Here is a 19,001-nt window from a genome sequence, read left to right on the forward strand (position 1 = left end):
GAAATATTTTATGAAGCGTTGATGGTATAATTAATTAGATACACAAATTAGCTTCCTTAATAGCATTAAAAATGTCCTTAGCCGTTCTTTCTGTTGTAGTGTTCTAACATTCATGAAAGTAGTTTATCCGCGTATATTTACTTACGTACAACTTATACCTATATGGCTCATTATTTCTCTTTCTCTTATACTTATCAATTCTGCATTAAAATTTATAAACTGAATCTCATGTGGTGTGTAAAAATACAACACGCTATATTGTTCTCAAAATGCAGCTTTTATTGAATTAAAGCTGCATTTTGAGAACAATATACTATGGTGTGTTTTTACACACTTCACGAGATTCAATCCGTACGGGGATCCAACCCCTAAAACTTTTGTTGTCCATTATCAATAACTATTTGTTTTTAGTTAAACCATCACTGTTGCATGGAGAATAACTCTCCACAAAACTAGTTTCCTCACTAAACAAATTTTCCAAGTCAATGGAAGAATGGCAAGGAAAATGATTTTTGAAAAAAGACACATGAATCCCTTCTTCGGACAATATATATGTCCACTCAACATTTAACATTCAAACACCCTCGACATTAACATCAAGAAAGAGAGAAATGGGAATCAAGAACATGATACTGAAATGGATTCTCTCATCTTGCTTCAATTCCAAAATCACCCACAAAATGAATTCAAGAATCCATGTCACAATTCACAGATCAAACTCAAGAATTTATCTCTCTGAAATAAGTGAACCTGGCTCACCTCTCTGCCTAACCGACCTCTCAAATCTCCACATCTTCACACACTCTGAACTCAAGCTCATGACCTCTGACTTCTCATCCCTGAGATTCCTCGGCGAGGGCGGGTTCGGGCCCGTGCACAAGGGCTTCGTCGAGGACAAGTGCAGGCCGGGCCTCGCCCCCCAGCCTGTCGCCGTCAAGCTCCTCAACCTTGACGGCGATCAAGGCCACAAGGAGTGGCTGGTAAGCATTCCCTTTTTTTTTTTTAATCCGAGACCTTTGACCTCAGACATTAAAAAAATATATAAATTATTTTGTCTAACAGACAGAAGTAGTCCTTCTTGGGCAACTGAAACACCCTCACCTCGTCAAGTTGATTGGATACTGCTGCGAAGGCGAGAACCGACTTCTTGTCTATGAGTACATGGCTAAAGGCAATCTCGAAAACCATCTATTCCGAAGTAAGTCTCGTTGCATCCCGTGTTTCGCTATTATCAAAATGCGGCACAATATTTGTTTTTTGCTTGATTTTTTCCACAGGATACAACTCACTAGCATGGGAAACTAGGATCAAGATCGCACTCGGCGCAGCAAGGGGCCTAGCGTTCCTCCACGGCGAAGAGAAAGCGGTCATCTACCGTGATTTCAAGACTTCCAACATCCTACTCGACTCTGTAAATTTTAAACTCAACCAGTGACAGAGTCGGATATTTCACGTTGGGAGACCAAGAAGACATTTCACAACTTTCTCGACAAAATTTATTGTGAAATCAAAATAAAATTTTTAAAAAACTTACATAAATTTAACAAATTTCCTAAAAATCTAATTATGTTATAGTTTATGATATTAATCTAAAAAAGAAAGGTACGCATAACAAAATTGCTAAAATACCCTGTAAATATCAAAATTATTAGGGGCCATGGCCCCTAAATCCTCTTGATCAATACAATTGATATTGTCCTAACATTGTTATACACATTTTCTCGACTACAAGGATTACAACGCGAAGCTATCCGACTTCGGGCTGGCCAAGGATGGGCCGGAGGGAGACGAAACACACGTATCAACACGCATAATGGGCACACATGGCTACGCTGCACCAGAGTACATCATGTCAGGTAGATGTGTTGTAGCTAAATGAAATGTCTGTCCCATCTTGACTTGGTAATTATTTTTAGGATCATTTAAATAAAACTATAAAAGTATATGTCTAGAAAATAGATAATGAGTTTATTTCTAATGTTGTGTGCTAACATTTTGGGCCATATTTTAGGGCATTTGACAACGAAGAACGACGTATTTAGTTTTGGAGTAGTCCTGCTCGAGTTGATCTCTGGGAGGCGTGCCACGGACAAGAAACGGCCTCCAAGAGAGCAGAACCTCGTGGAATGGGCGAAGCCCTACCTGAAGGATCACCATAAACTCGACTCTGTAATAGACAAACGCCTCGAAGGGCAGTATTCGAGTGAAGGAGCAAGAAAAGTAGCTGCACTGGCTCACCAATGCATTAGCCACTCCCCGAAAAGTAGGCCAACGATGAGCCATGTTGTCAAGATCTTGGAGTTTATCGTGCAGCTCCGAGATGTGCCCTTCGTCTACATCGCACCAGCAGAAGGCAAGGCAGATGCAAAGATCAACGAGCATGAGAAAGATGAAGATTTAGAAGACAAAAATGAAGGCACAAAAGAAAATAACTATTGAATAAAATTTGTATACAGTTGTGATTATGTTTGTGTGCCGTGAATCGAGAGAGAAATAAAATGTTTCCCTTTTTCCCTTTTATTTACCTATTCAATTATCTATTTAGTAATGTAATTGTCTAATTAGTAATTAACTACTTATTTCACAACAACATCATGGTTCCAACCTCTCTATTTTAAATGTCTAACTCAAAAACCCCTTATCATTAAACACATTTTATCTACAAATTCTAATTTTAGTTCTACAATCAATTTTCTATTCTTTCCTAATTTGGGGTGTTACAGTTCTAATTCCTAGATCCATCACTGAGCTCGAGCGACATGGGCCAAAGCGTCACTACCTTCGGTTCGAAGGCGCAGGCTTCTAACATTTGTCGAACTTCTCCTCCTTCAGGGGTTCCTCGAACGAGTTCTTTCCATGACCTTCCCCACCATGGGCATCACGGACCCAGTCATCACGGACCCAGTCAGCATGATACTTTTCTTCGTAAGGAACAACCTTTCCATCAAGAAACGGTTCCCCTGATGTGAAACAAGATCTTGATTATAGTCGGAAAAAAATCAAGAAATGGTAAATGCAGGAAACTAAAAAATGATGCCATTATCACAACACATCAAGCACTAAAAATGAAATGAACTTTGAATTCTAGACCATATGGACTTGTGGACTCAAAAGCATTGCACGAACGAACCCTTTCTCCATACCAATTGCACTCGGTAGCATCTCAGAAAGAAACTAAACCGTAAAATGCCCAACGCATATTGCCACGAGACGAGCATATGAGCTTCTCAACGTTTAAGGAGAGACCGAAACTTTCAAAATTTCACAGACAATGCACACTAGTTCTAGAACCAGCATTTTATGAGCTGAAAAGCAAGATTTGTTAAAGATTTTCCCTCACTTTTCAACACGTAAATGTAGTCCAACTCGAATGCAAAGAAACCAAGATTCAAGAAAACTCACATAAACAGTTTAAACACACAAAACAGGCGCGAAACAACAATACCTCCATAGCCATCTTCTTCATCAACCAAGTAAGAATCCGGCAGAACCCACTTCACACGAGGAAGGCCTACGAAGCAGAAGACACCATAAACTACTCGAAAAAAGCCTCCACATTCTCTTCAACAGAAAACACCAAAACATAAAAACTAAAAATGCAGGGCTTCAAGAGCCTACATTTGATCTTGTGAGCCACATTTTCTTCCACTTTGCAGCTGAATGCATAGTAATACTTTGTAGAAACAGAGTATATAGATTCCTTTGCTGCCTTCTCACTGCACATAAAATATTCACATCATAATAAAGCCTTAACTCCACAAATTGAATCCAATTTCTTCACAATCTAAGAGAAAACAAGAGAAATATTAGTCTACAATCATTTGATGAGCTGAAAATTTCCTTTTGAATCTGGATTTGAGATTAGTATGCTACCAATTGAGTCTAACTTCAAACAATTCCAATAATCTACATTCATAAACCTACCTATCAATTTCTAGGGCGCAGAAAAAAAAATTAATCAAGCAGAGTAATTTCAATTTTTTACCAGAAAAGTGAAAAACAATAACTAAATTCGGCAAAGATGATCGTTTCTAAACAATATTCTAAGTGAAATTATACCTCCCAAGAGCCATAGCCAAAGTGGAGACGAATCGCTGAACAATTTCATCTCTTTGAGGGTAGTTATCAGGTGGATGCATGACCACGAGCCAGTGCTTGTAGTCGCAGCCGCATACCAGTGAGTCGACGCGAGGCAACTCGGTGGATACGGTTTGCGACGGCGAGTCGGAGAAGAAGCGTCGATTACTCCGGCGGCGGAAGAAGAGGTTAACGGCCGCCGTTAAATTTGGGGGCGATGAGAGGAGTACTTTCCGCAGCATTGTTTGTACGCTGGCGGAAGCGCGATTCTCTTTTTGGTTTGGATTGGGCTTTGAGAAGTTGTGATATGTGGGCCTTAATTGGGCCTTTAATAAGCAAACATTTAAAATTGGTTATAGCCTTAGAGCATCTTCAGTCGCGGACGTCCGGTCGGACTTCCGCGACGGGCGACCGAGACGTCCGGCATTGGAACAAAATGAGTCGGACACGGACGTCCCGTGAGGACACCCGACGTCCTCGGATATCCTGGCGACGGGCGGGCGGACGTCCGCCATTGTCCCGTGAGTCGGACGTCCGCCGCGGACATCCGAGTTTTATAAATTAAAAAAAAAACTCTATATATACGGCTTTGGGTTGCCTTTTATGTAACGTAATTAAATAATTGTGATTTTTTTTAGTGCGGGAAGTCCGCACGGGAAGAGCGGATTGTGCAGGGGAAGTTCTAGTGATGTGGCAGTGGGATGGGAAGTCCTAGTGACGTGGCAAGATGCGTTTTTGGAAAGTCATAGTGGATGTCCATGGGGGACATCCGCCCACTGGAAATGCTCTTATATGCCTTATAGTTTCTCCGTTCTATCGAATATGACCTACTCTCCTTTTTAGTTTATTTCATTCAAGATGATTCGTTATTAAAATTAAAAACTCATTTCTTTCTACTTTATTCTATCTTTCTTACTTTATTCTCTTTACCTTACATATCAAACAAAACTGCATAAAATCAGTGCCGCCCAAGAAAATGTCATCTTTCTTAGACCGAAGGAAGTACTACTTTTTAAGGATTAAAAAAAGTATTTATGCACCAACTTTCCACTGACATAACATGTTAAATTTTAGATTAAACAAGTGGTTTATTTTATTCGTTAACCAAATTAGTACGTGACAAAAAAAATATTAGTATGTTACTCCCTCCGTCCCCTATTAAGAGTCACTCTTTGACCGGACACGGGTTTTAAGAAATGTAAAGAAAAGTTGGTTGAAAAAGTTAGTGGAACGTAGGATCCATTTTTTTATATTGGTTTTATAATAAAATGTGAGTGGGATGAGTTAGTGGAATGTGGGACCTACTTACTATTTATGGTAAAAATGAAGTGTGACTCTTAATTGGGGACGGACCGAAATGGAAAAATGTAACTCTTAATGGGGGACGGAGGGAGTATTCTCTTCAACGTTTTAATATACTTATAATTAAATATGTATCATGTTTGGTTCTTAAGATTGATCTCATAAACTTAATCCTAGATAGATAATCTCATGATAATTAGTTATAGTCTTCCTCCTCCAACTAAAATAATCCATCAACTTAATCCAAGATGGATAGTCTCATGATATTAGTCATGACAACTGAACGCCACCTTAAGAATTAGGATGGGTTATTTTTTAATTAATTAATTAGTGTAATTTTGAAATGTAAGCGTAAGCGTCCGACAATATCTACTAATAGCATACTACTACTAGGAGTTATAAAAATAAAATATTTGTAACAACCGTAAAAAATTACTTGTGTATGTAGGTAAATTATAAAACTAAGCTTTCTATTGATTATTGTAAAATTAAACACTCAATAATTTCTTTTGGCCATATCACAAAGACAAAGTTGATGCGTAACGCAAGTCGAAGTCATGGTCGTCCCACTATAGTGTACGTGATATGCATATATTACTGCATTGACCTATACATGACTAATACTTCCTTTATTTATTCCCTATTGTGTGTTCATTTTTTTTAATTTAGAACGTTACAGATTAAATGTCTTATTTTATTTTTATTATTTTGATAGTTAGACCTTGCATTTAATAATTTATTTATTTTCTTTTTTATACCAAAACTAATAATAAAAAAAATAAAATTTATATTTCCCTAATTTGTAATAAATATATTTTTTGATTTCATAACATGTGTTGCGAGTTAAATTGGAACATATAATAACTAAAGGAGAGAGAGTACAAAATATAGGTAGTAGTAGACAACCATTATTTACAACAAGTTTATTAGACTGAAAATACATAAACCAAAACAACATTACATTGCAACAAAAGGAATAAAAAACAAAGCCTCACATCGAGTTATAGAGGTTAAGTGGAAGTCTAGGATCAGCTAAAACAACAAGTGGAAATTTTTTGGGAGTTGAAAGCCCGAAAATCTCCTCCATATTAAGATCTGCAGGCTTCATATTGTCCGGCAATTTCCAATTGAATCCATGCAATATGTTTGCAAGGCTCGATTGGATTACCTTCATGCCCAACGCGTAGCCAGGGCACATTCTTCGGCCCGACCCAAATGGCAAGAGCTCGAAATCCTGTCCCTTGACATCAATATTCTTTCCAATGAATCTATCCGGATTAAATACGTTGGGATTTACCCATATGGATGGATCCCTTTGAATTGTCCATGTATTCACAAACACATTGGTTCCCTTCTTGATATCATACCCATCCACCTACATATGTAAATGTGTCAATATGTTAATTTACACAATATTAATAGGTAAATGAGGCGTAATTTGTTCTCCATTAGATACACATTCATTCTTCTATTCATGAAAACTGTCATTTTTATTCTTTTTTTTTTTTCTGAAATTGTCACTTTTATTCATAAATGTAAATTCTGTTAAGAATAATTATCACTTTTTATAGTGTGTAATAAAAGAAAGCTTAAAGAAATTTTTTAGAAATAATACCGTACAGTCTTCTCGTGCAATCCTCGGTGCTAACATAGGCGCCACAGGGTGCAGCCTCATAGTCTCCTTGATGATGGCATCTACATAAGGGAGACTGGTCATGTCATCCTCCTTTACCCACCTATTTTGCCCGATAACCCGATCAAGCTCCTCCCTCGCCTTCTTAATAACCTCGGGCGCCTTAATCAGCTCTGACATCGCCCACTCCACCGTTGTGGCCGAACTCTCGGTCCCACCAGCTAACAAATCCTAAACATAATCCAAAAAACGTTAAAAGACGCCCTTATGACTTATTAAAAAATAAAATAAAACAATTAATTCAACGATGGATTTGACTATTAGAAAACTTGTTTCACATCGACTGTGTAAAATAACATATGATAGTATATGACATTCAACCACGGTCTACGAGCACACTAGTTTAGCATTAGTCATACCTGAGTAAACGCTTTGATCCTGTCTCTCTCAATCTTGACCTCCAAACCCGGATCCTCGGCCACCTCGAGCAGCACATCCACCATATCTCTAGTCGCATAACCCCCGCCCGTTGCCCGCCTTTGGAGCACGTGCTCGTCGAGCACGTGCTCCAAGAACCGATCAAACTTCTTACTCACCACCTTCATCCTCCTCACATACCCTTGCAAATCCAAGAAATTGATCCACGGAATCAAATCCCCAATATTCAACACACCATTCAACAAGAACAACTCATCCAACATCTTCTTAAACTCCTCCGGCGAAACCACGGCGTTCTCGCCGCCGTCCAAGTACCGCCGCCCCAAAACCATCCGGCTTATCACGTTCAAGCTCACCGTCGACAAAAAATCCTTGATCGAAAAAGCCCGGCCCGAAAGCCCGAAAATCTCTTTAAGGAGCAGGCCCGTCTCCTCGGCCCGAATGTACTCGTACGACTCGAGCCGGCGCGGGCTGAAAAGCTCCATAACGCACATTTTTCGGGCCTGGCGCCAGTACGGGCCGTAGGGGGCCCACGTGATGTCGGAGTAGTTGTAGGTGGTGTATTTTCCAGCGGAGGTTTTGGGCCGCGAGGCGAAGGTGAGGTCCATTGTCTTGAGGAAGAGCTTCGCGGCCGCGACCGAGGAGGCGACGACGACCGGAGTCGAGCCGAGCTTGAGGTGCAATATCGGGCCGTGTTGGAGGGAGAGGTCGTGGATGGAGCGGTGGGGTAGCGGGCCGATGAGATTGAGGTTGCCTATCACGGGCCATGGTTTCGGGCCGGGCGGGAGGTTTAGTTTTTTTGTGGGAAGAGTGTTTTTAGGATGTGTAGTGTGACTAAGGTGAGTGTGATCAATATGGAAATTGGTAGGATTTGATTTTCTTCCATTTCTAAATGTGAAAGAGAGAATTGAGGTTTATGGTTATGGATGATTAGTTAAAAGGGATTTGAGGTGTATTTTATAGGCAATTTGTGTAAGTATTAGTGAGTTTAAAATAACAAAACATGATAGGAGTCTTTAGATTTTTAATAGTCGATGGGACATAAATTGTGTAAAATTAATAAAATGGAGAAGATAAAGCAAAAAATAGGTTAAACTATTGTTAGAAGAAAATAAAGTGTACTTAAAAATAGATGACTAATTATTATGTGTTAGATGTAATCCAATTTTTTGTAAAAAAATCCATTTTTGCTTGAATAGAAATAATTTGGCAAATATTTTAATAAATTAATTTAATTAAAAAGGCTTATGGGCTTTTAAATGAATAATAAATTTATACAAAATATTACAATAGGGGCATGTTAGGGTGCCACCACCCCTTAAATTAGCATCATACCACCATTTCTAGCCAATTATTTATGCACGTGGACGAATAATAAGCTGTCACGTGGCAAAAAAAAAAAAATCTGAAAAAGACGGCCAACAATTTATTGCTATTTATACAACAATTTTTCTTGTCCAGCAATATCCGACACACTATACAACAATCTATAGATTGTTGTGTAGTGTTTGTAATATTGCTCTGTAGAGTTTATAATATTGCTATATAAGTGGTGTCACGGTGTCACCTTAAGAAGACACCTTAAGAAAGGTCATTTAAACACAAACCTATTACAGTAAACTAGAACTTTTAACATGTAAAGCATATTGTTCAGTAATTATATGAAGCAAATTAAAGTTAATTTGATAATAATCAATGGAATTTACTCATAAAATTTAGATTAAAGGTGAATATGAGTTTGTTATTGTACATAAAAATTATAAGTAAAAAAAAACTAGTGTATATGTGGGCTTTGGATTTGGATTGGGATTTGGATTGGGCTTTGAGAGGAGTACATTCCGCCTCATTGTTTGTACGCTGGCGGAAGCGCGATTCTCTTTTTGGTTTGGATTGGGCTTTGAGAAGTTGTGATATGTGTGGGCCTTAATTGGGCCTTTAATAAGCAAACATTTAAAATTGGTTATAGACCTTATTTGTTGAAAAGTACTCCTCCGTCCGTGAATAAGAGTCCCGTTTTTTCATTTTTGTCCGTCCTCAAATAAGAGTCTCGGTTCATAATTACCATAAATAGTAAAGAGACCTCACGTTCCACTAACTCACTCCACTCACATATCATTTAAAACTAATATATATAAGTGAGATCCCTATTCCACTAATTTTCTTCCATCCACTTTTCTTAACATTTCTTAAAACCCGCGCCATTTAGAAATGAGATTATTAATCATGGACGAAGGAAGTATAACATTTTAAATTAAATATAGAATATCTTTATACTTTACAGTATACGGAGTACTCAATCCGTCCCACTGAATATGATCCACTTCCTTTTTTAGCGTCCCACCCAGTATAATACATTATTAAAAATAAAAATTTATTTTTCTACATTATTTTATCTCTTTTACTTTAATTTTTTTATTCAACAACTTTCCAATTACCTACATATTAAATTTTAGATTAAACAAGTGTGGTTTATTTTATTCGTTAAGCAAATCTGTACGTGACAAAAAAATATTAGTATGTCATTTTCTTCAACGTTAATCTATTTAGGAATTAGGATGGGTTATTGTTTTTTAGTATTAATTAATGTAATTTTGAAATGTAAGCGTAAGTGTCCGACAATATATTTACTAATAGCATACTAGTAGGAGTTACTATAAAAATAAAATATTTATAACAACCGCAAAAAATTATTATCCGACAATATCTACTAATAGCATATCTGCTAGGTGTTATAAAAATAAAATATTTGTAACAACCGAAAAAAATATTACTATGTAAATTATAAAACTAAGGTATCTATTGATTGTTGATTATTGTAAAATTATGCACCCAATAATTTCTTTTGGCCATATCACAAAGACTAAGTTGATGCGTCACGCAAATCGAAGTCCTGGTTGTCCCACTATAGAGTTATCAGTATATATTAGTGCATTGTCATATTAAAAAGCTCAGTCTAAAAAAGAAATAAAAAACTAGCCACGTAAAGTAAGTCAATTTATGCATAGACACATGGCTAAATTAACATATAATTTAACGATAAAACACAACTCAATTAGTAAGATGCTTTCGTTCTAACCGATAAATTGAAGATTCGAATCATTCCGAGAATAGATGGAGAATCATTGTTGATCCTCTTCATAAAAATTTTAAAAAAAATTAACATATAACTTTAAACTATACTTCCTTTATTTATTCCCCATTGTGTGTTCACTATTTTATTTTGGGACGTTGCAAATTAAGTCTCTCATTTTAGTTTTACTACTTTGATAATTTTTATTTTATAATATATTAATAATATAAAAATAGAATTTATATTTTAATAACTTTTAATATCTTTTTTTCTTTAATTTCATAACAAGTGTCACGAGTTAAATTGGAACGTGTAATAAGTAATGGAGAGAATACAAAATATAGGTACTAGGTAGCATACAATCCATCATTTACAATAAGTTTATTAGACTGAAAACACATAAATCAAAATAACATTACATTACAACAAAAGAAGTACTAAAAAACAAAGCACTCACATGGAATTATAGAGGTTAAGCGGGAGCCTAGGATCAGCTAAAACAACAAGTGGAATTTTTCTTGGAGTTGAAAGCCCGAAAATCTCCTCCATGTCAAGATCTGCAGGCTTCACGTTGTCTGGCAGTTTCCAATTGAATCCATGCAATAAGTTTGCAAGGCTCAATTGGATTACCTTCATGCCCAACGCATAGCCCGGACACATTCTTCGGCCTGACCCAAACGGCAAGAACTCGAAATCCTGTCCCTTGACATCAATATTCTTTCCAATGAATCTATCCGGATTAAATACATTGGGATTTTCCCATATTGATGGATCCCTTTGAATTGTCCATGTACTCACAAACACATGGGTTCCCTTCTTTATATCATACCCATACACCTTCAAATATAAATGTGTCAATATGTTTATTTACACATCATTAATAAATAAATAATGAGACGAAATTTGTTCTTCATTAGATACAATTCATTCTTCCATTCATAAAAACTGACATTTTTATTCATAAATGTAAATTATGTTAAGAATAATTATCACTTTTTATAGAGTATAATTGTTTTTTAGAAATAATACCATACAGTCTTCTCGTGCAATCCTTGGTGATAACATTGGCGCCAGGGAGTGCAGTCTCATAGTCTCCTTGATGATGGCCTCCACATAAGGGAGATTAGTCATGTCATCCTCCTTCACCCACCTATTTTGCCCGATAACCCGATCAAGCTCCTCCCTTGCCTTCTCAATAACTCCAGGCGCCTTAATCAGCTCCGACATCGCCCACTCCACCGTCACGGCTGAACTCTCGGTCCCACCAGCTAACAAATCCTAATCATAATCCAAAAAAACGTTAACACACGCTCTTATAATTTATTAAAAAATAAAAGAAAACAATTAATTCATTATATGGATTTGACTATCAGAAAACTTGTTCCACATTGACTGTATATGCATAAATAACATATGAGAGTATATAACATTCAACCACGGTCTATCACAAAATTTGTTCCACATCGATTAGGTAAAATAACATATGAGAATACATAACATTCAAGAAATAATTAATTCTATGTATGGTTTTGACTACTAGAAAACTTGTTCCACATCGATTGTGTATACGTAAAATAACATATGAAAGTATATAACATTCAACCACGGTCAATCAAAAAACTTGTTCCACGTCGATTGTTTAAAATAACTTATGATAATATATACTAATATTCAACCACGGTCTACGAGCACACTAGTTCAGTATTAGTCATACCAGAGTAAACGCTTTGACCCCGTTTCTCTCAATCTTCACCTCCAAACCCGGATCCTCGGCCACCTCGAGCAGCACATCCACCATATCTCTACTCGCATAACCCCCGCCCATTGCCCGCCTCCGCACCTCGTGCTCATCGAGCACGTGCTCTAAGAACTTGTCGCATCTCTTGCTCACCACCTTCATCCTCTTCACATACCCTTGCAAATCCAAGAAGTTGATCCACGGAATCAAATCCCCAATATTTAACACCCCATTGAGCAAGAACAGCTCATCCACCATTTTCTTGAACTCCTCCGGCGAAATGCCGCCGCCGCCGCCGTCCAAGTACCGCCGCCCCAATACCATCCGGCTTATCACGTTCAAGCTCACCGTCGACAGGCAATCCTTGATCGAAAAAGCCCGGCCCGAAAGCCCGAAAATCTCTCTAAGAAGCAGGCCCGTCTCCTCGGCCCGAATGTACTCATACGACTCGATCCGACGCGGGATGAAGAGCTCCGCGACGCACATTTTGCGGGCCTGGCGCCAGTACGGGCCGTAGGGGGCCCACGTGATGTCGGTGTAGTTGTAGGTGGTGTATTTTCCGGCGGAGGTTTTGGGCCTCGAGGCGAAGGTGAGGTCCATTGTTTTGAGGAAGATCTTTGCGGCCTCGACCGAGGAGCCAACGACGACCGGAGTCGAGCCGAGCTTGAGGTGCATTATCGGGCCGTGCTGGAGGGAGAGGTCGTAGATGGAGCGGTGGGGGAGCGGGCCGATGAGATTGAGGTTGCCTATCACGGGCCATGGTTTCGGGCCGGGCGGGAGGTTTAGTTTTTTTTGTGGGAAGATTTTTTTAAGGATGTGTAGTGTAAGTAAGGTGAGTGTGATCAATATGGAAATTGGTAGGATTTGAATTTCTTCCATTGAAAGAGAGAATTGAGGTTAGTGAAAGAGTTGGGAGGGATTTGAGGTGTATTTTATAGGCACTTTGTGCAAGTATTAGAGCATTCATATTGGAAGGCCCTCTCATATGACCCTCCTATTCCACATCAGCTATTCCACATCAGCATTTGGCCAAATGGCCTATCTCCCTATAATGGAAGAGCCCTTCCATAGGGCCATCTCATTCCATTTCATTTCCACATCATTACTATTTTGTTTGATTCCATTCCATTTCATTTCATTTGGACAAAAATATTAATACGCAAATCTTCGTTGATTTGCTTTTTCACGACGTCGTGCCGCCCCGGCAAGCACGCGTTGCACCACTCGGTTTATGACCTCGTCGTCGAAATCGCTACCGGAAGACATTTAATAATGTACTAGACAGAGAAAGTGTATTGAGATAAAATGAGAGAAGATAAGATGTTGGTGTGAGAAATGTAAATAATGGGATGTGGTGTTTATAGTAGAAAAAATGGAATAAAAAAAATATAAAAAAAACAAAAAAAGGGAGGTCGTGGATAGGCCCTTGCTCCACAATGGAGGATCGATCGACGAGCCCTCGTCGACGGCCAAGGCTGATACATTGGCCCATTTGGAGAGAGAGGGGGGAGCCGCCGGAAGGCCCTTCCGCCGCAGTGGTGGGGCTATGGAGGCCGATGGGAAAGGCCCTCCCATCGGCCCTCCATTGTTAATGCTCTTAGTGAGTTTAAAATAACTAAACTAATCATGATAGGAATATTTGGAATCTACTATATTCCTTCGTTCATTGTCAATAATTTTTAGTAGTCCATGCGACATAAATTATGTAAAATTAATAAAATGGAGAAGATAAAGAAAAAAAATAGGTTAAAGTATTGTTAGAAAAAAAATAAAGCGCACTTAAAAATAGAAGATGTCTAATTTTTGTGAACAGACTCAGGAATGATAAAACAATACCATTGATTGTGAATTATATATAGCTATGGAGATTAATAGGATTATTCTTTTCCAAAGAAAAATCAGACGAAAATATTTCATGTGTAATGTGTTAAATGCAATCCTATTTTATGTCAAAAATTCCATTTTTGCTTGAATAGAAAATGATTTGGCAAATATTTTAATAAAATAATTTAAATGAAAAGGCTACGGGATTTTATGCTATGTGATTTTAAATTATTTAAAAAATTAAATTAAAACCTTTAAGATTAGAGGAAATATGAGATTATTATTGTATATTAAGACCATATTTGGTAGGAGTGATAACTCAGCTAGGGATGAAAGATGCCTATTAAAAATATAATTGTAAAAAAAAAATTAAGTCTTGGCCCATTTGTGAATAGATATGTTTGGGCTGGGCCGAAGAGTTGATATTTTAGAATTAATTTAAGAAAATAAAAACAATGCTTTAAATAAATTAACAAGATGTCAGAAACAAAATAAATTAACTTAGAAAATTGATAAAATATTTAAATACAAAGATGCGGCTCAGTATATGTTTCTTGTAATTATCAATTTGGTTTTTATATTTATGAATCTCTGTCCCACATCTTAATAACCAGAAAAAACAAGATTTTAATCATTATTTTAGAAAGAAGATAAGATACTCGATTTATCGTGAGCTGTCATGGGTGGACCTTTTGGAATTGATCACATTTTAGCAAATAAATTATCCATTATTGGTCGATGATCTGATTTAATTTGCTATTACTTGTCTATCCATGTATAACATGCCATCATTAAAATTAACTGCACCATTTTATTAAAAAACACATAATTCAAAACACCATTACAATTGCCATAAAAGCTAGTAAAACTTAGTCATAAAATCACATAGACTTGTATATGTCAAGTGGAAGTCTAGGCTCAGCCACAGCAAGAAGAGGAAATTTTCTAGGACACGAAAGCCCGAAAATCTCCTCCATGTTCAGATCTTTGGGCGTCATTTTATCCGGCAAACTCCAATTGAACCCGTGCAGTAAATTCGCCAGGCTTGACTGGATCACCTTCAGACCCAACGCGTAGCCCGGGCACATTCTTCGGCCCGACCCGAATGGCAAGAGCTCGAAATCTTGTCCCTTCACATCAATATTCTTTCCTATGAATCTATCAGGATTGAATTCATTTGGGTTTTCCCATATGGATGGATCTCTTTGAATTGTCCATGTATTCACAAGAATTTGTGTCCCCTTCTTGATGTCATATTCACCCACCTACAAATGTACATGTCTTTATATAAATAATTCTAACAAAAACACTAACCATGAGCATTATTACTAAATAATAATGGTACATTTGATATTATTATAAATAAATTATTACCTTACAATCTTCTCTTGAAAGACGAGGCACCAACATTGGTGCCACGGGGTGCAACCTCATGGTCTCCTTCACAATCGCCTCCACATAAGGAAGATTAGGTATATCATTCTCCTTCACCCACCTATTTTGCCCGATAACTCGATCGAGCTCCTCTGTCGCCTTCTTAAAAATCTCGGGCTTTTTCAACAATTCTGAAATCGCCCACTCCACCGTCACGGCCGAGCTCTCGGTCCCACCAGCTAACAAATCCTAAAACAATAATATTAAAAAAATGTTACGTCACGTAACTTTAAAAATAAATTGCTCTATCTATCCACGAGAAATAGACATCTTTTTATTACTACTTAAAAAAGACTTTCCTTTTATCTTGACCATGTTACCTATGACCTATTCCCCATCCATTTTCTTTATTTACTAAGCACTAACCATTAATGTTAACTCGTTCTTCACTGACAATACACAAATTGAAAATCCAAGCGACCATACATACCTGAGTAAACGCTTTGACCCCGTGCCTCTCGAGCTTCACCTCGAGCGTGGGATCCTCCGCGAGCTCGAGGAGCACGTCCACCATGTCCCGGCTCGCGTACCCGGCCGTCTCCCGCCTCCTCGCCTCGTGCTCGTCGAGCACGTGCTCCAAGAACCGGTCAAACTTCTTGCTCACCGCCTTCATCCTCTTCACATACCCTTGCAAATCCAAGAAATTGATCCACGGAATCAAATCCCCAATATTCAACACCCCATTCAACAAGAACAACTCGTCCAACATCTTCTTAAACTCCTCCGGCGAAACCACGGCGTTCTCGCCGCCGTCAAGGTACCGCCGCCCCAAAACCATCCGGCTTATCACGTTCAAGCTCACCGTCGACAAGAAATCCTTGAGCAAAAAAGCCCGGCCCGAAAGCCCGAAAATCTCTCGGAGGAGCGAGCCCATCTCCTCGGCCCGGATGTACTCGTACGACTCGAGCCTCCGCACGGAGAAGAGCTCCATGAGGCACATTTTTCGGGCCTGGCGCCAGTACGGGCCGTAGGGGGACCACGTGATGTCGGAGTAGTTGTAGGTGGTGTACTTCCCGGCCGAGGTTTTGGGCCGGGAGGCGAAGGTGAGGTCCATTGTCTTGAGGAAGATCTTCGCGGCCTCGACCGAGGAGCCGACAACGACGGGGGCCGAGCCGAATTTGAGGAGCATGATCGGGCCGTATTTTTGGGAGAGGGAGTGGAGGGAGATGTGAGGGAGAGGCCCGATTAGGTTGAGATTGCCTATCACGGGCCATGGTTTCGGGCCGGGAGGGGGGTTGTGTTTTTTGTTTTGGAGGGTTTTTTTTAGGATGTGGAGTGTGAGTATGGTGAGAGTTAGGACTATTAAAATTGGAAAGATGTGGATTCGGATTTCCATTTCCATTGTGTGGGATTTTTTAGGAGGAGAGAGAAAGTTGGTTTGGGTGAGAGGGTGTGGAGTGTGGGGGTTTTATTTATAGGGGTTTGGTTTAGGTGGTGGTGTGTTTAATTAAATTGGGGCTTGGTTAGTTGACTTGGAATAGTGGTTATGGAGGGATGTTGCAAGAAAATTGGGGGTATTTTCTTTGAAAGTTGGTATATATTTGTGAGTCTCGTTGTGCTAAAAACAAAAATTAATTTGGTTGATTATAGAGCATGTAACATGTTGAGAAGCTTCGGGGGTTTGTGTAGATCTAGAGTATCTAAATAACTTCAATAAAGAGTGATCAAAATTGATAGGATTTCATATACTAATATCTAGCTAGATCATAGATCCATAGCTAATTAATTATTGATCCGGGCTAGTTACGTTTGTGACATACTCCTTCTGTCCCTGAGTAACAGTCACACTTTTTCATTTCGGTCTGTCCCCAATTAAGAGTCACATTTCATTTTTACCATAAATAATAAGTAGGTCTCACATTCCACTAACTTTTTTTAACCAACTTTTCTTTATATTTCTTAAAATTCGTGTCCGGTCAAAGTGTGACTTTTAATCAGAATAGAGGGAGTAAATAGTACTCCCTCCGTCCCGCTTAAGATGACACTTTTTCCTTTTTAGTTTGTCCCAACCAAGATGACACATTTCCTTTTTTGGAAACTCTCTCTCCAATTAATACACTCAACCACTTTTTCTCACCCCTATTAAAATATTCACCTTTCTTTCTCTCTCTATTTTAATACTTTCACCTACCTTTTCTCTCTCCAATTAAACACATTAACCAATTACTCCTAAAACCCCGTGCCGGCTAAGTAATGTGTCATCTTAGCCGGGACGGAGGGAGTAGTAGTATAACTCTCCACATGGTACAACAATTAGTTAATAAATAACAAATTTTATCCAACAAATACTCAAGTCTAATTTGATTAATTGGATGTGATTGGCGTGAGTGATTAATTGAATGGTTAACTAAGAATACTAATTGCACTAAAATGGTTTGTGATTAAGGGATGAATTGTTAATTAAAATAGTAAAACTCCACTAGGAAGCCGCCAAGAATAATCATCAAAATTTCGTGAATAACTTGATGATTTTCATTAGCAATAATGTCTAACTTTTTAGTCAACATAAAGAAAGTGTGAAGGCTCAACGACTCTTTGACTGGCCTTTATGAAAAAAAAAATCCACCCATCATTTCTTGGCACTTTCATGGAGATTTCATTATAAAAGTTCGAAAAAAAATTCATACAATGATAAAAATATGGAGTATTATTTATTATTTAGAAATGTTTAAAATTTGATATTTTAAAAAATTATTTTATCGAATATAACACTACAGGTTTGTTAATTAAGAATAGTACTAGTAATCTTCTATTTAGCTAGGTATTTAGTTAATAAATTCAGAAGGAAAACCTAGACTGAAAATCACCACCTATCTTTCTAAAAAATAAAAATTTATAAAAAATAGATATAAAAAAAAAACAACGGTATTCTTGAATTTTCTATTAGTTCGTGTAAAAATAATTACTGTTGGAAGATATTATATTGATCGAAACGATGCATTCATATTGACAAAAGATATTGGTTGATAATTCTAAATTGTTAAAAACAATGGGACCATAGCTGGGAAAACTTTGAGATATGACTTTTGTTTTTTCTTAATTTATAAATTTGTTAATCTGTCTCCACTGCTTTAAGAAGTTGTTAGAATTATTTAATCTTAGGTACTCACACAAGAGTTCAAGAACAATTTGACCAACACACATTAATAAAAGAATTTAAAATAACATTCATGGTTAAGTTAAGAGAATTATCATAACTAATTTTGTGGAGCATTAAAATGACTTAAATATTGTTTAAAGAAATCGGTTGAGTAATATTGTCATATGACATTATTTATATTTCCAACACACGTGAAAACTGAAACTATACATTTAACTTTATAATGATATATGTGTAATAAAAGAAGTTTGCAATAAAATCTCATTAACATAAGTTGAATAAAGAGAATTATAATAATTAAATTATTCCTCACTCAATTTTAATTCTCTCTAATTTATTCTTTAACGCATTTTATTCTTTTTCCATATAACTCATAAAATAACAT

General features: G+C 37.6%; 5 protein-coding genes across 6 annotated transcripts; 1 reads left to right on the top strand and 4 right to left on the bottom strand.

Moving 5' to 3' along the window:
- Positions 1 to 611: 611 nt before the first annotated feature.
- LOC125206978 (EPD1-interacting receptor-like cytoplasmic serine/threonine-protein kinase) lies at positions 612 to 2,485 on the top strand. The gene is made up of 5 exons (XM_089061102.1): positions 612 to 980; positions 1,063 to 1,198; positions 1,278 to 1,411; positions 1,733 to 1,856; positions 2,012 to 2,485. The coding sequence occupies exons 1-5, from the start codon at positions 612 to 614 to the stop codon at positions 2,437 to 2,439; spliced, it is 1,191 nt and encodes a 396-aa protein (XP_088917228.1). The 3' UTR covers positions 2,440 to 2,485.
- Positions 1,618 to 4,370, bottom strand: LOC125205298 (multiple organellar RNA editing factor 7, mitochondrial-like). 2 transcript variants are annotated; one of them, XM_089061103.1, is made up of 5 exons: positions 4,060 to 4,370; positions 3,619 to 3,716; positions 3,446 to 3,511; positions 2,780 to 2,960; positions 1,618 to 2,333 (listed from the first exon to the last, which is right to left on the bottom strand). In XM_089061103.1, the coding sequence occupies exons 1-4, from the start codon at positions 4,317 to 4,319 to the stop codon at positions 2,803 to 2,805; spliced, it is 582 nt and encodes a 193-aa protein (XP_088917229.1). In that variant the 5' UTR covers positions 4,320 to 4,370; the 3' UTR covers positions 1,618 to 2,333; positions 2,780 to 2,802. The 2 variants fall into 2 exon arrangements, with proteins under 2 accessions (XP_088917229.1, XP_047960094.2); XM_048104137.2 differs by lacking the exon at positions 1,618 to 2,333 and having other exon boundaries at positions 2,596 to 2,960.
- Positions 4,371 to 6,294: 1,924 nt separating this feature from the next.
- LOC148923985 (trimethyltridecatetraene synthase-like) lies at positions 6,295 to 8,183 on the bottom strand. The gene is made up of 3 exons (XM_089061101.1): positions 7,432 to 8,183; positions 6,995 to 7,243; positions 6,295 to 6,754 (listed from the first exon to the last, which is right to left on the bottom strand). The coding sequence occupies exons 1-3, from the start codon at positions 8,056 to 8,058 to the stop codon at positions 6,371 to 6,373; spliced, it is 1,260 nt and encodes a 419-aa protein (XP_088917227.1). The 5' UTR covers positions 8,059 to 8,183; the 3' UTR covers positions 6,295 to 6,370.
- A 2,630-nt stretch (positions 8,184 to 10,813) lies between these two features.
- LOC125206979 (trimethyltridecatetraene synthase-like) lies at positions 10,814 to 13,137 on the bottom strand. Its single transcript, XM_089061897.1, has 3 exons — positions 12,235 to 13,137; positions 11,550 to 11,798; positions 10,814 to 11,357 (listed from the first exon to the last, which is right to left on the bottom strand). The coding sequence occupies exons 1-3, from the start codon at positions 13,135 to 13,137 to the stop codon at positions 10,974 to 10,976; spliced, it is 1,536 nt and encodes a 511-aa protein (XP_088918023.1). The 3' UTR covers positions 10,814 to 10,973.
- A 1,736-nt stretch (positions 13,138 to 14,873) lies between these two features.
- On the bottom strand, positions 14,874 to 16,910 carry LOC125206980 (trimethyltridecatetraene synthase-like). Its single transcript, XM_089061826.1, has 3 exons — positions 15,947 to 16,910; positions 15,457 to 15,705; positions 14,874 to 15,347 (listed from the first exon to the last, which is right to left on the bottom strand). The coding sequence occupies exons 1-3, from the start codon at positions 16,856 to 16,858 to the stop codon at positions 14,964 to 14,966; spliced, it is 1,545 nt and encodes a 514-aa protein (XP_088917952.1). The 5' UTR covers positions 16,859 to 16,910; the 3' UTR covers positions 14,874 to 14,963.
- Between the last annotated feature and the right edge of the window lie 2,091 nt (positions 16,911 to 19,001).

The sequence above is a fragment of the Salvia hispanica genome, chromosome 6 (assembly GCF_029641045.1).
Source record: "Salvia hispanica isolate PSC_SH4W2 chromosome 6, Shi_PSC_v1, whole genome shotgun sequence".
Classification (NCBI taxonomy): domain Eukaryota; kingdom Viridiplantae; phylum Streptophyta; class Magnoliopsida; order Lamiales; family Lamiaceae; genus Salvia; species Salvia hispanica.